We start from the raw sequence: 20,736 nt of genomic DNA, 5'->3' as shown, positions 1-20,736 counted from the left end.
GTTCAATGTGTTGATCAACACAGAAATTGCAGCGACAGGCCTTCTAAAGCAGGACAATGTCAGCAGCTGATGGAGGAGCGAGCGTAGTTAAAAAAATCTATTATCCAGACTGTCACTGATGTTATAAACAACAACCAGCAGCTGACTTTACAGAACTATTACTTCACAGAAATACACCAGTGCTAATGCTGCCTCTGTTTCTTCTGTATGGGAAATAATAATAATTTAAAAAAACAATTAAAGTGCATCATATCCATTAGCCTGCTGGTGTCTACTCTCTCCTTACATTCTAGTGTTTCTCTCTATCTTTCATTCCTTCTACTTGAGTCTTAAAGAGGCCATATTATGCTCCTCAGGGTTTTCCTTCGTGTAGGTTTTGTTGGTAGTCTGGGCTTTTCTTCTCTTAACACATTTTCATATTGTTAGTCTGCCATTTTTACTTACTTGCCTGAGCTGCTGCTAACTCTAAAATATCTCAGCCATGAGCACAGCACATCAAATGTTTTTCAAGCTCACTAAAGCCTGCGGCTCTACTCCAGCAAGAAAGGACACAGCACCGGTCCAACAGTGAGGTGAATGCTAATTTAATGTTCATATTTTATGTTTGACAATAGTAAAAAAAAAATTCACTGACTTGTGGAAAGGACATGCTCTTTTCAGAACCACTGGACTTCATTCACAAAAAGAAATTTTCACCTCACAGAGATTGAGAGACGCTGGTCAGTTTGTGTGGCTTTTAGTTTGGATCTGAACTAGCTTATACGAGGGCAATCCCAAAAGTAAGGTCTCCTATTGTTTTAGAAATACAAACAACCGTTTATTTTCCATAATATTTACATCATTTTAAAGCTTGAAGACTTATCTATTTTCCTACATAATCGCCATTTTGGTTGGTGCATTTTTGTAGACGCTGTGGCAGTTTTACAATGCCCATGTCATAGCCGCTTGCTGCTGTCGCAGAATCGCCTTCTGGACAAATGTTCTTTCAACGTTGGGAACAGGTGGTAGTCACTGGGTGCGAAGTTCGGACTGTAGGGTGGGTGATGAAGTTCCACCAAAGTTTTACAGGAGAGCGACAGTGTGATGGGTGACGTGTGGACGCGCGGTGTTGTGGAGAATGCTTACGCACAGTGCGCGCAGTGTGGAACTGTGTTTTGGGCCCGAAAGGTGGTATTGTTGGTTGACTTTCTGCCTGTTAGGACCACAATAAATGCTGACAGGTACTGTGAAACACTGGAAAAACTCAGAAGGGCATTTCAGAACCGGAGAAGAGGAATGCTGAGAAAGGGCGTAAGCATTCTCCACGACAATGCACGTCCACACGTCGCCCGTCACAGTGTCGCTCTCCTGCAAAACTTTGGTTGGAACTTCATCACTCACCCACTCTACAGTCTGCACGTCTCACCCAGTGACTACCACCTGTGCCCAAAGTTGAAAGAACATTTGTCCAGAAGGCGATTCTGCGACGCCGGCGAGCGGCTATGACATGGGCATTGTAAAACTGCCACAGTGTCCAAAAAAATGCATCCACCGACATGGCGATTATGTAGGGATATAAATAAGTCTTCAAGCTTTAAAATATGTAAATATTATGGAAAATAAACATTTGTTTGTATTTCTAAAACAATAGGAGACCTTACTTTTGGGATTGCCCCCGTACAATAACATAGCTACATAACAAATCAAGTTATCACTGGAACAGCAACTTCTATGATCAGTAAAATGGCTTATACACCAGTCAAAGTGAAAACACAAGCAACGTATCCAGGAGGAGGTCCTTAAAGCGAGGCCTTGAACAAGGAGTTCCGAACCAATGAAGAAATGCTTCAATAATATAAGCTTAATAAAATACAGTACAGCAGGGACAGAAACGTAGCACTGGTAAATAAGCATTAGCGAAACAAAGTCATTAATGGCGTGGTGAGAGTTTTAACATCCTATTTAACTTTTTACTTCTCCCGTGACAAATTGCATAACATCACTAATTTGAACAGGTGAGCATTGTCTGAAAAAGTAAAGTAATGATGGCTCTTTGGGGAGTCTATATAACACATGGCCTATTCTTCTTCTTCTGTTCATCCTCTTTCCTGATTATGGAGAGTAACTGCTCTACACTGTGCTTTCCCGGGACAAGTGAGGCTTACAAATCACCCCTGCAGCAGTTGGAGGAGTTGAAGGCGCTCGGTGCAAGGTTTTACTGCCTGTCTTCTATGAATGGCTCCCTTAAGGCTCCTATGATAATAGCTCACAGCCGTGCCCTTCACGGAACCTGACATCAAGTACACCCCTACAGCTGAATGGGAAAGCATATCAACTTAGTCAATGGAGTTTCATATCAACTCACCCACTGGTTTCTGATGGTTACATAGGCAGAAACTGGAATGAAATCGTGGTAGCTAGAAGTTACATATCAGGTAGAAATTCACTCAGTATGAAACTTTTTTCAAAGTCCTATCTCACTGGCTTCTTACAGTTTTTACTTGAAGAAGACTCCATACATCAGACAACTTTGATTTTAACTCAGTTTACTTAATTCCATATGTATTGTATCATTTCTTTTCTCCTTTTTTCCCCGACTTGCTTATTACTAGTGAAAACAAAGACAGCAGTTACTAGTCTCTGATCTTGTATGTTGTATTTTGTTGTCGTGTACTCTGCCACAAGCCCTGCAGTCATTCCAAATATTTGAGACAAATTTGCTCTAATTCTGCCCGCTCTGCAGACAACTGGGAAACACTTTGCAGAAATTATGAAGCACAAAAAAAACCCCCTGAATAATAAATGAGTCCATTTCAATCGCTTATCAAGTCACATGTTGGTCACATCACTAAGAATACGCAGTCATGCATATTTTTCATGCTTTTGCACATGCTGCTGTTTATTAGGCGTAATGTTCATCATCTCTGCTTAGCATGTTAGCAGATGAGATTTGTAAAAGACAGATGAGACTGATGGGGATGTCATAAGTTCTGCAGGTACATGCCCGCTGAGAGGAATATGAACCTAAATAATTTCACAGCAATCCATCAAATAGCTGTGATTTCCAATGCATCTAAATTTCATACACCAGCATGTGGTTTCTGTCTAATATCTGGGTTTTTCCTGCTGCAAAATGAGTCTTTGAGAAATCAATATAAATGTATTTTATGTTAAAGTAAATTAAACTTCATTTTAGAATAAGGGTAAGGTTAAAGCCTCTTTTGTGGGTGCTCATTTTAATATAAGCAGGAAATTAAAACTTAATTTAAATCGCGTGAAGCTTTCATACAGGTCATAGTAAGTAAGGGCTCGTGTCGTTTCATGTGTTTCAGTAATACACAAACTTTGTACTTTTTGCTTTGAGAAGAAAACAATTTTTGTGCACCTCTCCTGAAAAATTAACACCGCTTCAAACGGTCACATGGCCCACTCATTGCCACCAACATAACCAGAATTGGTCTTAACTTTCAGAGGTAAGTGAGTGGTTCGATAACCACACAAAAAGGAAGGACATACAAAAAAAGAGACATTCATCCATCCGGCCATCCATCATAACCGGTGCTACGGTGAAGCCAATTTCCACAAAGCTGCTAAGCTGATTGAGGCAGACCAAATCTGTTTCACCAGCTTACATTCCTTCAAAATGGCCATCTCACTTCCAATATCACGGGCTTTTACTGTTCCCCATTCCCTTGGCTCAGGCTGAGAGTTAGCAAGGCTTAGCTGGATGAAACACTCCAACAGCCCAGTTCTTCCCTGGAACCCACTGATATCTCTATAGCACAGCCTCTCCCCCATACTATAGCTGCACTTAGCTGGTTTATTTACTCATGCTATTATTCTTTCTCTATTAAATTTCTCAGCTTTATTTTTTTGCTTCATGTCACAACAATATTACAATCATTAGTATATAAAGTAAAGATTTATGTGAATTCTGATGATTCCAGGCACACAGACACAATCTAATCACACTGCCTGTGTATACATACGCACACTCTGAAAAAATGCACAGGCAGCACTTAACCACAACACCTTCCACTGGAGTAGATTAAATTCACACAAGACCTTTTTTGAAGAAGGAAATTGGACAGATAAGAAACTGTTTTTTAATGAAAAAACGCTTTTGAGGGGGTCTATAAAGAAAGATCGAGCAGGGAGGTGCAATAGGGATAGATGTTCACCTGTTTTTGTCACCTCTGTGCCTGCTGCATGCATGCACCACAATATACAGCATATTATTATCTATGATATTTACAAATCGCCAGTCATTACAGTGTCACATTTCCCTTCCCTGTCCCTTTCTCTCTGTCATTGTCTCACACATTTTCTGTCATTTGGCCACAACAGCAAATATCCTATTGGCCCAGGCTGCAGGCTGCTGGTGCTGGTCTATCTGGTCCTGGGATCGATCCGGCTCCAAGCCGAGGCCTCCCATTCATCTCAGTGCCATAAAATGTGATTAGTGCTGACTACAGCACTGCGGGGAGATGGGCTGATAGGCCTGATAGCCTCAGATAGACTGGGCTGGACAAGCTACAGGAAGACAGCAGCACGCTGTGGATCCCTCCTTGCCATTCTCTATGTTTTGCTTTCTTTTTTCCTTCCACTGTCACGTTACATTTGCTTTTTTCTCACTATCTTTTTGCCAGTCTCTTTGCTTCTTTCTATCTAATGAACTCTGTCTTTATATCTAGCTGTCTCCAGACTGTCTGTTTCTTTACTTTATCTCATTTTTTTCTACACCTGACAAGTACTGCTGTGCTGTGCACAAATTACACTGCAGCAGTCAAACTTAAATGCCAATATTGTCAGTTTTTCCTTCTTTTTATTCTGCAATGTTGTATTCAAATGATACAACAAGCCTTCATCCCCTTAAACCACACACGGTGCACACACATGCGGTGTATCTCTTTGCCATGTGACCACGTCTGTCAGCCAATCACCAGCTCCAAGCTTGCCAGCGGCAGGAAGTTTGGAGGCTGTGACAAGAAGTGAGGTAGTAAATTGAAGATTACCTCTACCACTAGCTCTGAGGGGGAAAAACTTTCAACTTTCAAATGAAAAATGAAGTATGTAACATTCAGGGAAGTATTGCGACAGATTACGCTGCACATGTTTAGGTGTGGACAAATTATAGAATATGACATATAACTGTGGATGGAAACTGATAAGAATTTAGCGATTCAGACTGCATTATCAATATCACCTATCAATTCAGTTCCTTATCGATTCTCATTGGTCTCTCATTCGCTCGGCTTTGAGAGTCACCGCCATCGCTAAGCAGCATATCAAAGACATTACATCTGTGTAAACTAACTGCATGCTGTATGGTCAAATGTTTCTGCATGCTGGAGGTATTTTCCCTCTTTGTTATGATCAGTGTAATGTGTAATGTATTACACATATTACACAGAATATCTTTCTTAAAAGTAATGCAGTACTTTACTCAATTACTCCCAGGGGGAAGTAATTTGTTATACTATTACACTGTAAACCTGCAGGTTACAGCCCCACACACCACCACAAATCCCTATCCTAATAAGAGTACATATATGATCTTAATCTTAGTATTTAGGTAGGAACAAAAAGCCGACACCGCCAAGCAAAGGTGAAATCCGGCCCACAGAGACTTTAAAGGGATCGCCACGGCGATTCTACTTTAGAAACATGAAAAGGTAGAATCGAGGCTGCGGCCTCATCACTGCCTTTGTTACCTGTAAAAGTTTAGGGTCTGGCTGCTGGGCTGGGGTCGGCATTCACTCAACTATTAGGAACCATTGCTCAACAAGAACCCATTGTCAAGTGTTATCCTTACATGTAACACAGTGAAATTATATCATACAGAAATAAAATATTATTTCATACCAGTAATATCTCTTGCTCATTAAAACCTTGTTGGTATCTACAAATAAATAAGCACACGACCCACTGGAACAATGTTCCAGTGAAACACAGAATCTAGTAACTTAACTTTAGTTTTAAGTAAAGTTAACATTTTTGTGCATAACAGATAAGAAATACTGAGAACTTTAACCACATATTTTGTTATGTCCCTTACCATAATCCTGTTGAAAATAAAGGACCAGCATTTAGGATGGAAAATGGTAGTAGCAATCATAGCACTATATCACATGCTTACTTGTGGTTCTTAGTGTATTAATAGTAAAATGGGAGGCAGAGCCTTCAACTTTCAAGCCCCTCTTCTGCGGAACCAGCTCCCAATTTAGATTTAGGAGACAGATACCCTCTCTATTTTTAAGATTAGGATTAAAGTTTCCTTTTTGATAAAACTTACAGTTAGGGCTGGATCAGGTCACCCTGAACCCTCTCTTGGTTATGCTGCAATAAGCCTAGGCTGCTGTGGGCTTCCCATGATGCACTGAGAGTTTTTTCACTACCCGCCTCTTTTCACTCTCTGTATGTTTATACACCACTTTGCATTTAATCATTTAATCATGGGCCCTGAGCCTGGCTCTCCCATAGATTTCTTCCTGAAGTTTTTCCTTCCCACTGTTGCAAAATGCGTGCTCATAGGGGGGCTGTCTTACTATTGGGGTTTTCTCTCTTTTATTGTAGAGTCTTTACTTTACCTTACCTTTAACAGCCTTGAGGTGATTGTTGTTGCGATTTGGAGCTGTATAAATTTTAACATTTTTGGTTTCCTTAGGTTAAAACAATTGCTTATATCTATATGGAGTTTTCTTCTATCCAGTCTGCCATGTTTTGCTACAGTAGCTCAGAACAGACAAACCAAACACTGCTTCTTGAAGAAAATTAGCATTATTTCTTTCAAATAAAGGCCACCAAACATCTGAGATATTTGAAAAGGAAGTGGCAAACAGTTGGTTGCAAATTGCAGCTACATTACCATTCTTTACTCATAATAAGATATATGTAATATTAAAGTAAGAAGAGAAATTGATAGTGATGCAAATATTGCTGTAAGTTTATAATTGTGTGAGTATACACCTAAAAAAAATCTACATTAACCCTTTCATGCATGAATTATGACAACCTCAATCAGGATTGTTTTCCTCATATATTTATTCATCTTTAGGCATAAAAAAAAGATTTTTGAACTTTTTTTAAAACGTGTACTATTTAAAGAGTTTTTTACTTGTCCACTTAGGTGGACAACACACGTTTTGACAGTATGGAGTGGCACATCAGTGTCAGTGAATGTAGCGGTTTATGTGCAAGGATACTATCAACACTGACACAAATACAAGAAAACAGCCTTAGAATAGCTGTCCACTATAATGAACACTATGCGTGAAAGGGATAAGTTAGATAGTACTGTCTATTCTAAATTAATTAGTAAGTGAAGACGTGGGTGCATACAGAGACAGCCAGCAAACACACTAAAAGGCCAAAGCACGCTAACCTGTGTCTCTCGGACATTCTCCACAGTGAAGTTAAACCACACTCTGAATCGGGGGTTGCAGGTGTCAGGCCGGATGAAGAGATCAAATTCAAACTCACTGATGTAGTCAACACGACCCAGGTTCCCTGAGGGAAGAAAAAAACAACGTAGATTGGCATGTTGTAGAACTGATCAGTGATTCGCTTCTTCAGTATTGCTAAATCCTCTCAGTCAATATACACAAAACTTTACAGAAAGACAGGCAGCCAATCCTAAGACAAGATAATGCTGTAGAACAGCTCCTTTTAAATCTAAGAGGTGCTTTTAAAGACACGTGTTCACATTAAATGTCATGCAGACACACAGGCCAACCTATTTTATTAACAGCCACCCAAATATGCATATTATGTGACCAAGTCAAGGTTTCCTATTCCTCAGTGAATTTATGGCAGCCCCGCACAATAGCAACACTGACCACCATATATTGACGTTCTATTTTTTCTGCTATTGTACAACAGCAGAGTGAGTGAAATCTTTTCTCAGTGTAGAGCTGCTTGAAACATGCACAGCATCTGGATCAAAGAAGTGATCAATTGTGGAAGGAAGGAGTGTCGTAGGCTCTTCTTGTGCTGAGAAAACAGCTGGCTCTGTATCATAAACACCTCGGCAACAGTTTTTCCAAAACTGATGCACTGAAATTGACAATCACAAGTAGTATCATACCGTTCATGGTAATACCAGTATAATGGTGGACAACAATAAGAAAATGAAATATCGCGATAGAATATGGGTAAAACGCGCATGCGCGGTGCCTTTGTTTTCATACGCACATGGCAGAAAAAGCATAGCGGCGACAGAGAATGAGAAGGGCAAAAGCGGATCGTTGAATGAAACGGATGAACCAGAACTGGTTTGTAAAAATGGTGCAACTTCAGTGGAACTGGTTTAGCTTTTGTCCGTCAGATACACAACAAAGCACTATTTTTGGTAGAGCATGCTAGCGGGCCGTCGTTATTACCGTGTTTTTTGGAAAATACGGCACACTCAAAATCAATCCTTTGATTTTTCTGAAAATCGACAGTGCCCCTTATAATCCCGTGTGCCTTATGTATGAATTCTGGTTGTGTTTACTGACCTCGAAACGATTTTATGTGCTACACGGCGCTCGAAAATCTGTCAAATGTTTTATTACGACTTTGGTAAGCTACGAAGCCGCACCGCTTGATGGATTGTCGGAGCATTACGGCTATCGTAGGCAGGAGCCTCGCGGAGTGATACGTACTGTGCTTCAACATAATATTACGGTATTGTGTGTGTGTATAACCTCTTTTTAAGTTTTGTGGATATTATACATGATTATGCTGAGGATATGTCGGCCAATTTCCACTGGAAATGCCTTTTGGTTAAACTGTCAGCAAGAAATTTGTATTTGCACTGTTAAATTTTTATATAACTTTAATGCACATAAAAAAACAGCTGCTTGTTTAAGTGAAAATACATTGATGGGGTTTTTTAGCACTAACAAAGTTGTAGAGTTGTAAAGTATTTTGTCTAGTGTCAATTATATCGTCCGTTATTGCAAATTTTCAAATGTATATCGTGATAAATATTTTTGGTCATATCACCCTGCTCTAATCACAAGTTAGTATATGGCCTTAACAAAACCCTCTCAGCATCAGAGACCCAATACTTCCAATAGGGTATTAACAGCAGCTATACTATGACGTAACTATGAGTTAATGTTAGAGTACAGATGAATTATGAAATCTGCAAGCAAGCAAGCAATTTATTTATATAGTACTTTCAGATCAGCCCCCAGCTGAACACAAAGTGCTGTACACTTGACATGCCAAAAATGATACACTGAACATGTTAAAAAATAATAATAATAATAATAATAGTAATAATAATATAAAATAAATAAAATATATATATAAAAAAAGATTATTAAAATGACATTTAAAATAATAAAATTAGCACAAATAGCAAAAACAATAATAAAATAGTATAAAAAAATGATGATGAGAATTCATCATCAAATCTGGTTAAGTTTAATTCTGAATGTTACTTATGAAAGTTAGTTCTCTCTCTCTTCTGCTGAATAACAGTAAATATCACTGGAATGCACTCTGCCTGACGAAGCAGCAGGTGAGACTACGCTCCGTATTTTTCTGCATTTAAAAGTATCTCAAACCAACTTAATGCTCAAGTAGAATTACTCTCAGACATTTACTGCCATAGGTATGAGAAACAGAAAGACCACAGGGTGTTCAAGCAATCCATATTTGACACACAATATACTATTCACAGCAAAAATAATAAGAATAAAATACATCCAGATGATCAGTGAAATATAATTAATCCACTGGGAAATACGTTCCATATTCCAATTCTCACAGCTGTCTTTAAGCTGGGTGGGTAGTAGCTGATTATAAGACAGGCTTTCTAAATATAGGCCTTATGTTTCTATTCTAATTCATATCTGCACACATTAATTGGAAACCCTTATGCACAAATTACTGGCTGCCAGAGTAAAAGCTAAAAAAAGAGCTAAAAGTCTGTTAGTCTTCTCAATAATAATAATGACTATATAACAGTTTATTCTTAACTCAATAAATGTGACCAATCATCTCTGTGATTTTAAGTATTAGAATGTAGTGCAGCATACGAGCAACAGCTGATCAAGTTTGTTGGAAACGTGTGCCGACCACTAGGCTCCACCTCCCTCACAGCTTTATTTCAGGGCGTTGGGGTACTGCTGACCACCTGGTGGCAGGTAGTACCAAAGCAGCAGCACGCACACACTGACACAGCAGATTATAGACAGATGGGCTAACTACCACACTGTCAAAGCAGATCCCTCTCCTTCTGCCATCGGACAGCTAATCCACCAGTCAGCTTGTGACACACACACATGCATACAGAGACCACACACCCACTTTGCTCTGCTCCACTGAAACTATACACAGACGTGCCATCATTAAGTTATATAGGACTGCAGAAAATCACCAGGTGCACTGACAAATAAACATTAATACTTCCAATGAAACTTTGTTTTGTGATGGGGAAAAAGTGACTTTTTGTGATACAATTCATTTGATTCTGTTCTCCATTTATGGTGCGTCTCATTACACTAGGTCTTTGTTGTAGGCCTTTATGTTCAGCCTCATTTGCTCTCATGACCTATAGTCAACGAGGCAAGTATTTTTAAGTTATGTCTGATGACACAAGATGTGAGGCAAAAAGAATCAGTGAAGAAAGGGAAGTAAAAGAGAATGCAGCATTCCTGTAATAGCAAAATTGAGCACAAGCAAATCATTTGCTCATGTCACAGCTATAAATGTAAAGTTTTATTTCAATTCATACAGCACATAATGGAAATGCACAAGCAGTAAGAAGCAAACTGCCTGGTGTTATTGTGAAACAATAAGCTGATGACTGATTCGTATTTACATTTAAAGCCTGGCGTCCAATAACAGCTTCCACTAATGGTGAGTGGCATCTCATTCCAACACACCGGTGCAGGAACGAAAATCTGTCTTTGTAGACCACTAGTCTGATTAGGGAGTGTCTGGGCAAAGCTATGACACAGTATATAAGTCTTGTACTTCATCTGCTTATTCAACTGAAATGTGCTGAGTCAAATTCATAGAGTATAAAGCCCAAGAAAGTAAGGCAAGAGAGACAATAATGAATGTAGACGTGCAGTCTGTGGAAAGGAGAGAGAGACAAAGAGTGTCAATTCATGACCTTTATCATGTCCAACTTACAGGTGCTAAAAGAAGGATTGCAAAGAAAGTCAGAAGGTGTGTATTTAGCTGTGCATGTATAACGATAACAACATGTCACAGCTCTGTTCAGCCAGTTTAGGAGGAAAGATTATAGAAATACTGTCACAACAAAAAGGTGGAACAATAAAAAGAAAGACAAACAAGTGTTGCTAAGATGACCTTTTCTTGTGATCCCCAAATTATTGTAAACATATTCTTTGAGGGAAAATATTTTCCATTAGTCTTTTGTACATTTTTTTTTCCAAAAAAACACCCATTTCCAGAGTAGACTTTTTTAAAGTATTTAACCAAAGGGGAAAAAAGTTTACTGTACATCTTGACACATTTATCATTTGTTCATGACAACAGTGACCTGTAGCAATAGGGAATGAAATATTTCGGAAAAAAACCCTAAAATCATCACATGAAAAGCACAGCTCTTTAGGGAGTAGGCAAGCATGTAAGGACTAGGTTTCTAACCCTAAGCTATTACAAGCTGAGGGTTAAACCAGAGCTGGCTGCAGGTAGAAATCAGTAACATAGACACATTAGATAGACAGCAAAGCAGCGCCATCTCCAAACAAATGTGACATTAAATCAATCATCTGTCATACCAACATCACAGCTATTCATAGAGGCAATGCTGCCAAATACAGCCTATTAGAACAAGTTAATAATGGCCTCCAAAGGTCATCCCTTCTATCAGACTCTTAATAATGTTATTCAATATTGAAAACCCAACCATTCTCTGAGGGCATTTTAATTATTTATTTGGGGTCATTACTCTTTTAAGATTTTATACTCAGTAAGTGCTTTTAAACCATTATATGAGGGATCAATAGGTTGATTTTTTTCTCTCTGTTGTGATTAGATCATTACTTACTACCAACATTACTTAACTGAACAGTTAATTGGAAATAAACTAAAAATGATGCCAAGATTTTTCCTTTAAAGCGTTTAAAATTTAAATAGGTGGCTTAATGACCATGACCACAATTTCATTTGCTTTCTCAGGATTCAGAGGCTCCACTATAATTCCTTATTATGGACAAATTTTTACAAAACATTGCACTGAAAATAAAGTGGATTATAGTAGGTGTATTATAGTCTGGCTCGCAATAAATGTTGTCTTAGATAAAGAACGAACATGACTGTATATATAAATATATATGTTCTTTCTTTATCTAAGACATTGTTTACTACAAACCAGGCTATAATATATCTATATATCTATATACAGATTTGTAGCACACCATTTGCACAGGTTTCCCAGGATTTTTCCCCGTGTATTAGTTTGCTAACAATAGGTATTAACATTTCTAGCTGATGAAAGCCATCAAAACCCAAACACACTATGCAATAGCTAAACTTCTGCACAGGAAACAGATACTAAACGAATAGTGGTCCACTGCTGTTTATGAATACAGTATCATAGTTAGCAACAGTAGCCCTGGGCGGCTGGGTTATTGAGCCTAATGCTCGAAGGCCTGACGTGAGAGATGGCTGCAGCATGAAGTTTAGAATTACATGTTCAGCTCACAGAGCAGCAGGGATATGACACGCCATTGATCCCCGTTTTAATTTTATGGTGGCTACCTCCAGATTCAAACGCTTTGGTAGGCTGGTAGCCTGACCCTTTTAATCAATCCTATATCATTTTGTATTTAACCAGCATTAACGGCTAGCTGATTTTTCTGAAATGCCCACGGAAAGCATTAAAGATAAACCAGATAAATCTAAAATAGGTTATGCGGATCACGTATGATGTTCTAAAGAGATTCCAAGTACACCAGATTTGTCAAAAATTATTTTAGCTTCTTTATGAAGCAGACAGATTGTTTAAGTGTAAGAGAAGCTAATGAACTCCAGACTGCGAGAAGATGAGAAGGGTGAAAAAAATGAAACAATTTCTAGTCCTTGAGATCTCTTGCATAATTCCTCTTGAGTATCATCTCTTTCTATATTCTTTTTCATTGGTGTCTTGCCAGGTTATGTTGAATATCAATCTTCGTCCTTGAGGGAAAACTAGCGCAGCGTTTAGACATTAACAAATTGGTTTTCAATGAACAGCTTAGCCCTGCTGGTGCAGCCCAACAAAACACAATTGCTGGTTCTGAACAAGATTTTACACATGACAGTTTCTCCTTGAGGAAAACCCTGAACAAAACCCTCCGTCTTTCTCTATACTTGTATGTTTTCCCCCCGATTCTCTTCGCCTTCTGTGTCTCTCAATGTCTCACACAAACAGGAAAAATAAATAAGAAAAACAGAAAAATATGACATATTTTTCAGCAAGGGTGTAAATTACCAGACACTATATGTTGCAAACAAAAGTATCAGTGAAATGGGTATGAAACCTGCATCATTACACAGGGCCATAGGCAAGTAAACAGGGTGCAAGCATGACTTGGCCAAGTGGACAGTCAGTCATTCACACATGGGCTCACAGAGTGTGTGTGTGTGTGTGTGTGTGTGTGTGTGTGTGTGTGTGTGTGTGTGTGTGTGTGTGTGTGTGAGAGAGAAGGAAAAAGAGGGAGCTGGAGAGGGAGCAGAAGAACCTGGCTAATGTAATCCCATTACGGAGGTACAAGAGGGAGCAGTCACAGTGCTCAGCCCACACAATGGGCCGGCCTGCAGCCTGTAGCTATCCACTGGATGGATGGTTTCTGCCATGCAGATGGATCATCATACAGCAGCAGCAGGCCTGCCTGCCTCAGGCCTGAGGTGGAACTCACTCACACAGCCAGCCATTAGAATAGTAATAAGCAGTTGTTTCAAAATGAAATAGACTGTGTAGTTACAGTGTATCCTCCTTAGCAGATGTAAGGACTGCCATGTCCTATATGTTAGTTTAGCTACGTGAATTACGATAGATAGATAGATAGATAGATAGATAGATAGATAGATAGATAGATAGATAGATAGATAGATAGATAGATAGATAGATAGATAGATAGATAGATAGATAGATAGATAGATAGATAGATAGATAGATAGATAGATAGATAGATAGATAGATAGAATCTAACGTATACCAGAAACAAAGACTCTCTTATAATAGAACAACTTCAGATAATTCATTCAGTTTCTTTTGCCAGACACAGACAAGGCTGCAACTGTGTTTAAAAATCAGACTATAGATTACAACAGGTCTGAACTGCTGAGGGAGACCAGCCAGGCACCTATTTAAACTTATTTTTTACTGAGTTCCATTTCATTATTGGAAAACACATCAGCTTTTCCCCCCAGCTGCTCTGTGGTGTGAGGAAGATTCCTGGACACAGAAGAGGGGGACCGATAAAGATAGAATTGATTCCAGCCAGCAGCGGCGACAGCCACAGTGTAAGGGGCTCAGTTAAGACCTGCAGCAAAACGTCTGGTTTTGCTCTGTCTCTCTCTCTTCTTCCAGTCTAAAGGCAAATCGTCACTGAGGCAACATCAATCTCCTGCCTCATGACTTCTCAAAGCATGCCTTCTCCCCTGCTGCCTTATCACTTCATCTTCAGGCAAGATTAAAGAGGTCACCTCCAAGTTTCCACAATCTAACTAACTAACACGTATAATAAACTGCAGCCTATCGTATAACCTTAAAAGGATGGTTTCTGTTTTGTTTTGTTGGGATTTTTTTAAGTTAAAGGACAAGTTCAAGCTTTTGCGGTATAAACATTTACATAACTAACGCATCTTTAAACATATTTGTCCATATAGTAAATATGAGGCTACAGCAAGCAGCCACTTATCTTATCATTGTCTAAATGCAGGGAGAAAGACACAGTCCGGACTTGTCAAAAGCCAACATTAAAACTTAAAACTTCACAATAACACAGTATAATAACTACACATTATAAAGCATATGTAAGCTAGTAGTGTGTATCAAATTCATCATTTTTAAAGTATTACTTCTAAATTAATACATACATATACAAATGCTTTTCTCTTCATTAATAAGCTCACATATAACTTGTTTAATGACAGCATTTTTACACTTCATAAATTAAGGAATTACCATTTCTAAATTAGGAATCATGACAACTACAATTGCCCGTCTTGGTAGCCGGGGATCAGTCCGCCAGGGCCTCCAGTCCTGGCTGCCGCCCGGCACACAATGCACCCGACCCCTACGGCGCCTCCTGCGGGTGGTGGGCCTGCGAGAGGATGGGCCCATGTTCCATGGGCTAAGGCCCGGCCACCAGACGCTCGCCCTCGGGCACCCTCCCCGGGCCTAGCTCCAGGGCGGGGCCCCGGTAACCCTATCCCGGGCAGGGTAAACTGTTCCCGCGATGTTTTCCTCATAAGGGTCTAGGAACAATGCGGTTTTCGTCCTGGTCGCGGAACACTGGACCAGCTCTTTATCCTCTCAAGGATACTTGAGGGCGCATGGGAGTTTGCCCAACCAGTCTACATGTGTTTTGTGGACTTGGAGAAGGCATTCGACCGTGTCCCTCGGGGTGTCCTGTGGGAGGTGCTATAGGAGTATGGGGTGCCTGGGCCATTGCTACGGGTCATTCGATCCCTATACAACCGTTGCAAGAGCTTGGTTCGCATTGCCAGCAATAAGTCGGACTCATTCCTGCTGGGTGATGGGCTCCGCCAGGGCTGCTCTCTGTCACCGATTCTGTTCATAATTTTTATGGACAGGATTTCCAGGCGCAGCCAAGTGGCGGAGGGCTTTCACTTCGGTGGCCTCAGAATCTCATCTCTGCTTTTCGCGGATGATGTGGTTCTGTTGGCTTCATCGGGTGATGGCCTCCAGCTTGCACTGGAACGGTTCGCAGCCAAGTGTTAAGCAGCGGGAATGAGGATCAGCTCCTCCAAATCTGAGGCCATGGTTCTCAGCCGGAAAAGGGTGGAGTGCCCACTCCGGTTCGGGGATGAGTTCCTGCCCCAAGTGGAGAAGTTCAAGTATCTCGGGGTCTTGTTGGCGAGTGATGGGAGAAGGGAGCCAGAGATCGACAGACGGATTGGTGCTGCGGCCGCAGTGATGCGGACGCTGCACCGGTCCGTCGTGGTGAAGAGAGAGCTGAGTGTAAAAGCGAAGCTCTCAATTTACCGGTCGATCTACGTCCCTACCCTCACCTATGGCCACAAGCTGTGGGTAGTGACCGAAAGAACGAGATCGCGGATACAAGCGGCGGATGGCTGGCCTCTCCCTTAGAGATAGGGTGAGAAGTTTAGCCATCCAGTAGGGGCTCAGAGTAGAGCAGCTGCTCCTCCACATCGAAAGGAGACAGCTGAGGTGGTTCGGGCATCTGACAAGGATGCGCCCTGGGTGCCTCCTGGGTGAGATGTTCCGGGCATGTCTTAGAGACTTAGACTTAGAGACTTAGAGCTTTTTATTGTCATTGTGCAGTTTCTTGCACAGCGAAATTGGGTAGCTGGACCACAAAGGTGCTAAAGTAAGAAAAAGAGAAACCAATATACATCGAAGGTGGAAAATAAATAAATAAATAAATAGAATAAAATAAAATAAAATAAAAAGCAGTGTGTATATATATATATATATATATATATATATATATATATATATATATATATATTAGGGGTGCAACGATACACAAAATTCACGGTTCGGTTCGGTTCGATACTTTGGTGTCACGGTTCGATATTTTTTCGATACAAAAAAATGTTCATGCTTTTTTAATTTGTCATTTATTAAAATTATAAATATATATTTTAACTCAAAAGTACAGTGTTTAAATTTAATGTTGCTGAAACGACAAAGTAATAAAATAAATAAATATCTGATCGAGAAATCCCTCATCTTTGGAAAAGAGAGTTTATTACAGAGAAATGGCTCTTTCCAAAATAAAAGCTATACTATACGCTTCTTCTGGGGTATACTCTCAGCAGCATATTAAACATATCAGGTCCCCATAAGGAGAATCATGTGCTAACGGCTGTCTAAATGACTCGGGTAAAGTCTGTAGCATGCGTGCTTGTTGTTTTTGTCTGCTTCCACTTGTCTTTGCACTAGGATGATGTCGGAGTAAATGTGCAGTCATATTCATTGTGTTCCCACTAGTGCTGTCAGCGTTAATCTAAAATGACGTTAACGCCACAACACGGCAAATCTCCGTTAACGAGCTACCGCGGATCGCCCCGTGCGTGGGGCTGGACAGCGTCAACACGTTAACGAGCAAACTGCACTAACGCACTAGTTCCCACCCATGTAATTGAACACTGCGTGGCACATCCGACATACTGTTTTACTTTTGTCCATGACGCGCTTACCTTCAGGATCATACTTCACATGAAGACCAAAATAGTTCCAAAGGCCAGATCTGAATGAGGGTGGGGGAGGTTCAATTTGCCATGTTGCAACGAGCTAAGCTTCTGTCTTGCTAGCTTGCGCTGCGCTCAGTGGATCTGCGCTCGACAGTGCAGCCTAGGCGGAGTAGTTGAACGCAGATCCACTGAGCTCTCAACACAGACAGCATCGTCAGAAGAAAAGTTGATAAAATAAATAAAAAATCTTGTATTGATCGATACACATGCGTACCGAACCGAAAGCACTGTATCGAACGGTTCAATATCGATACGAGTATCGTTGCACCCCTAATATATATATATATATATATATACATACATACATGCATACATACATCCCACCGGGTAGAGGCCCCGGGGCAGACCCAGGACACGCTGGAAAGATTACATCTCTCGGCTGTCCTGGGAACGCCTTGGTGTTCTCCCGGATAAGCTAGAGGAGGTGGCTGGGGCGAGGGAGGTCTGGGCTTCTCTGCTCAGGCTGCTGCCCCCGCGATCCGGCCCCGGATAAAGCGGAAGAAGATGGTTGGATGGAACAACTACAAGCCAGTTATTTAAGATTAAAAATATTAACAAAATTGTTTAAAATTGTTTTAAAAAGTGTCATTTAGAAAGTGCATGGTCATGATTAACAAATACATATTATTCTGTGGATTTATACATCTCATGATTAAGATTGGGAGTGTGTAAATAGAGGTTTTCTAACCACATATTAATACTGCAAATCACGGTTAATTCAGGCAGTTAATATGCTGTTTTTAGTATTACCTTATCTAAAGTGTGGTCCAGGAAGTCATACTTCCTGTCCCACCGCTTTGTAGCCAGCTGTTTGACCTTCCCTAGTAAGAGAATACACACAAGTGACAAATTGGTGTTTGCTGTAAATAACTATAGCTCGAGAAAATACTTGTACAGTTTGAAATAGGAGACCCAGAAATCACTGCTACAGAACTGTGACTTATTTATCTTAGTGCAGCCTACTAGCCTTGCAGCCATACTGTCTGCTGGTGCCCATAGCATTACAGTCTGTACTTAATGCAGCTTATTTCTTTTGCAATAAACAGAAAATTTTAAATATGAATCATAGCTGTTTTTTTTCTCTTTTAATGCTGCATTCAGCTACATTTGTCCATCTTGGTATTAAACCACATACACATGATAATACTACAACTAATGAAAATGTGAATTTAAAATTATAACCCGAGCTGTAAGAATCAAAGTGCGTGGGATGTATGATGATATAATTGTATTCAGTTCATGATTAAAAGCTAAATACACATGTCAAGTTCATGGCAACTCATGAAACTCATTTTCAAACTCATTTTGTTGCTTTTTTATTTTCTTCTTAAAGGTAAAAAGAGCAAATTCTTTTATTTACGAATCTGTCATAGTAGCATTTTGAGAGATATTCATTATGGCAATAGAGGATTGGTATTTCTTGATTAAATGCCAGAACAGCTCAGTGTTATACAGACTGGGTTTTTGAAGTTCCATGGAAATGCCCATTGATTTCAGATTCTCCTTGACTAAGGTAGAGTAGAGCCAGATCATGTCCTCCTTACCCCAAGGAGTTGCTTTGAGTTTGCATTGTGCCCAAGGAGGAGACCATCCTTCTTCATTTGCGTCATCTGAGTTCACCTGTGTGCTAAGACAATGAATAACTTCACTTCCTCTTTTAATGTGAGTTATCTACATAAAGTTAGCTCTGTGAAATAGTCACTATGGTTTGTAAACTCATTCATATTGTCTTTTTTCAGACACTCAGTAATAATTGGACATGGGCAATCGTGGCTCAAGAGTTGGCAGTTCGTCTTGTAATCGGAAGGTTGCTGGTTCGAGCCCCGGCTCGGACAGTCTCAGTCGTTGTGTCCTTGGGCAAGACACTTCACCCGTTGCCTACTGGTGGTGGTCAGAGGGCCCGGTGGCGCCAGTGTCCGGCAGCCTCGCCTCTGTCAGTGCGCCCCAGGGCAGCTGTGGCTACAATGTAGCTTGCCATCACCAGTGTGTGAATGTGTGTGTGAATGGGTGGATGACTGAATGTGTAAAGCGCTTTGGGGTCCTTAGGGACTAGTAAAGCGCTATACAAATACAGGCCAATTGACTGACCTTTCATGGTCAAGTAAGGCCCTAGTATTCCATGACAAATTAGGCCAATATAATCTTTCTGTTTGTATCTGGAGTTGACTTCAAGTGTGGAACTTGCATTTGGTTGCTTTTCACTGGAAGTCTCAATAATGTGGCCCAAACAGATGTTGGTACAATTGAAGGAGGCCAGCATTAGGCTGAAAAACTAAAAGCCATCTGAAATACACTCGCCAGCTCAGCAAAAGGTCTGAAAGACCACTAAAGACAACTGAACCAGATGATTGCAGAATTCTTTGTTTCTTTCTTTGTTTATTCTTTTGTTAAGAAAAACCCTTTAGAACATCTAGACAGATCAAGAGCAATCTTTAAGAGGTTGACATACAATGACCAAAGCCAACAAACAAGCATCAATCAATCAACCACATTTTCCGCAAGGTGCAAACTACTGTACAGGATACACTGAAGAACAGGAAAGCCAAATTTACCAACTTTAGCAGAAAATATCTAAAACAGCCTGTAGAGGTTTGGAGAAAATAACTGAACAGACGAAAACAAGTTTAATTTGTACCAGAACAACAAGAAGAGAAAAGCACGGAGAAGGAAAAGAACAGCTCACCAAAGCATGCCACCTTATCTGTCCAACCTAAAGGAGGTAATGTTATGGCATGTATGGCTGCCAGTGGAACAGGGTTACTAGTATTTATTGATGATGTGCAAATAGATAATGAGCAAAAGGACACTGAGAATATTCTTCAATGGCTGAGTCAGTAACCTGATCTCAATCCAACAGAGCAGCTTTTCAGTTACTGAAGACACAACTGAATGCAGAGAGAACCACAGACAAGCAGCAATTGAATGTGGCGGCAGCACAAGCCTCGCAGAGCATCTTAAGAGAGGAAACGCAGCGTTTGATGATGTCCATGAGTTTTCCAAGTCTTAATATTATGTTAGTTTGCCCAATTAACTTTAAACTTCTGAAAATAAGGAACTATGTATAAAATGACTATTTTACATGACTAAATAGTTACAAAGCAATAGTTTTTAAATTCTTTGAATTAAAACTGAAAGTTTGCACTTCAATCACATCTTCACAAATATTTATGACGCTAATTTTATTAACGCTGAAAGTATCCCGTGGTTCAGCTGTTCAGCAAGTGTCTTTCTCTCTTCAACCCCTACTACTAACTTAAAAACTGGACTTACATATCTTCTATTCTATAACCCCCCAGTGGATGCTATTTGCATCTTGCAATAAATAGTTATATTTCACTA

At 40.1% G+C, this 20,736-nt stretch overlaps 1 protein-coding gene across 1 annotated transcript in view; it reads right to left on the bottom strand.

Moving 5' to 3' along the window:
• The window catches only part of LOC134620049 (cytosolic carboxypeptidase 6), a 359,217-nt gene that overhangs the window by 320,020 nt on the left and 18,461 nt on the right, over positions 1-20,736 (bottom strand). The window contains exon 3 of the mRNA XM_063465948.1: positions 7,364-7,488. Coding sequence (XP_063322018.1) covers positions 7,364-7,488 — 125 coding nt within the window. The remainder of the gene's footprint in view (positions 1-7,363; positions 7,489-20,736) is intronic.

The sequence above is a fragment of the Pelmatolapia mariae genome, linkage group LG23, assembly GCF_036321145.2.
Source record: "Pelmatolapia mariae isolate MD_Pm_ZW linkage group LG23, Pm_UMD_F_2, whole genome shotgun sequence".
Lineage (NCBI taxonomy): Eukaryota > Metazoa > Chordata > Actinopteri > Cichliformes > Cichlidae > Pelmatolapia > Pelmatolapia mariae.
This window is presented reverse-complemented; position numbering and strand designations above follow the sequence as displayed.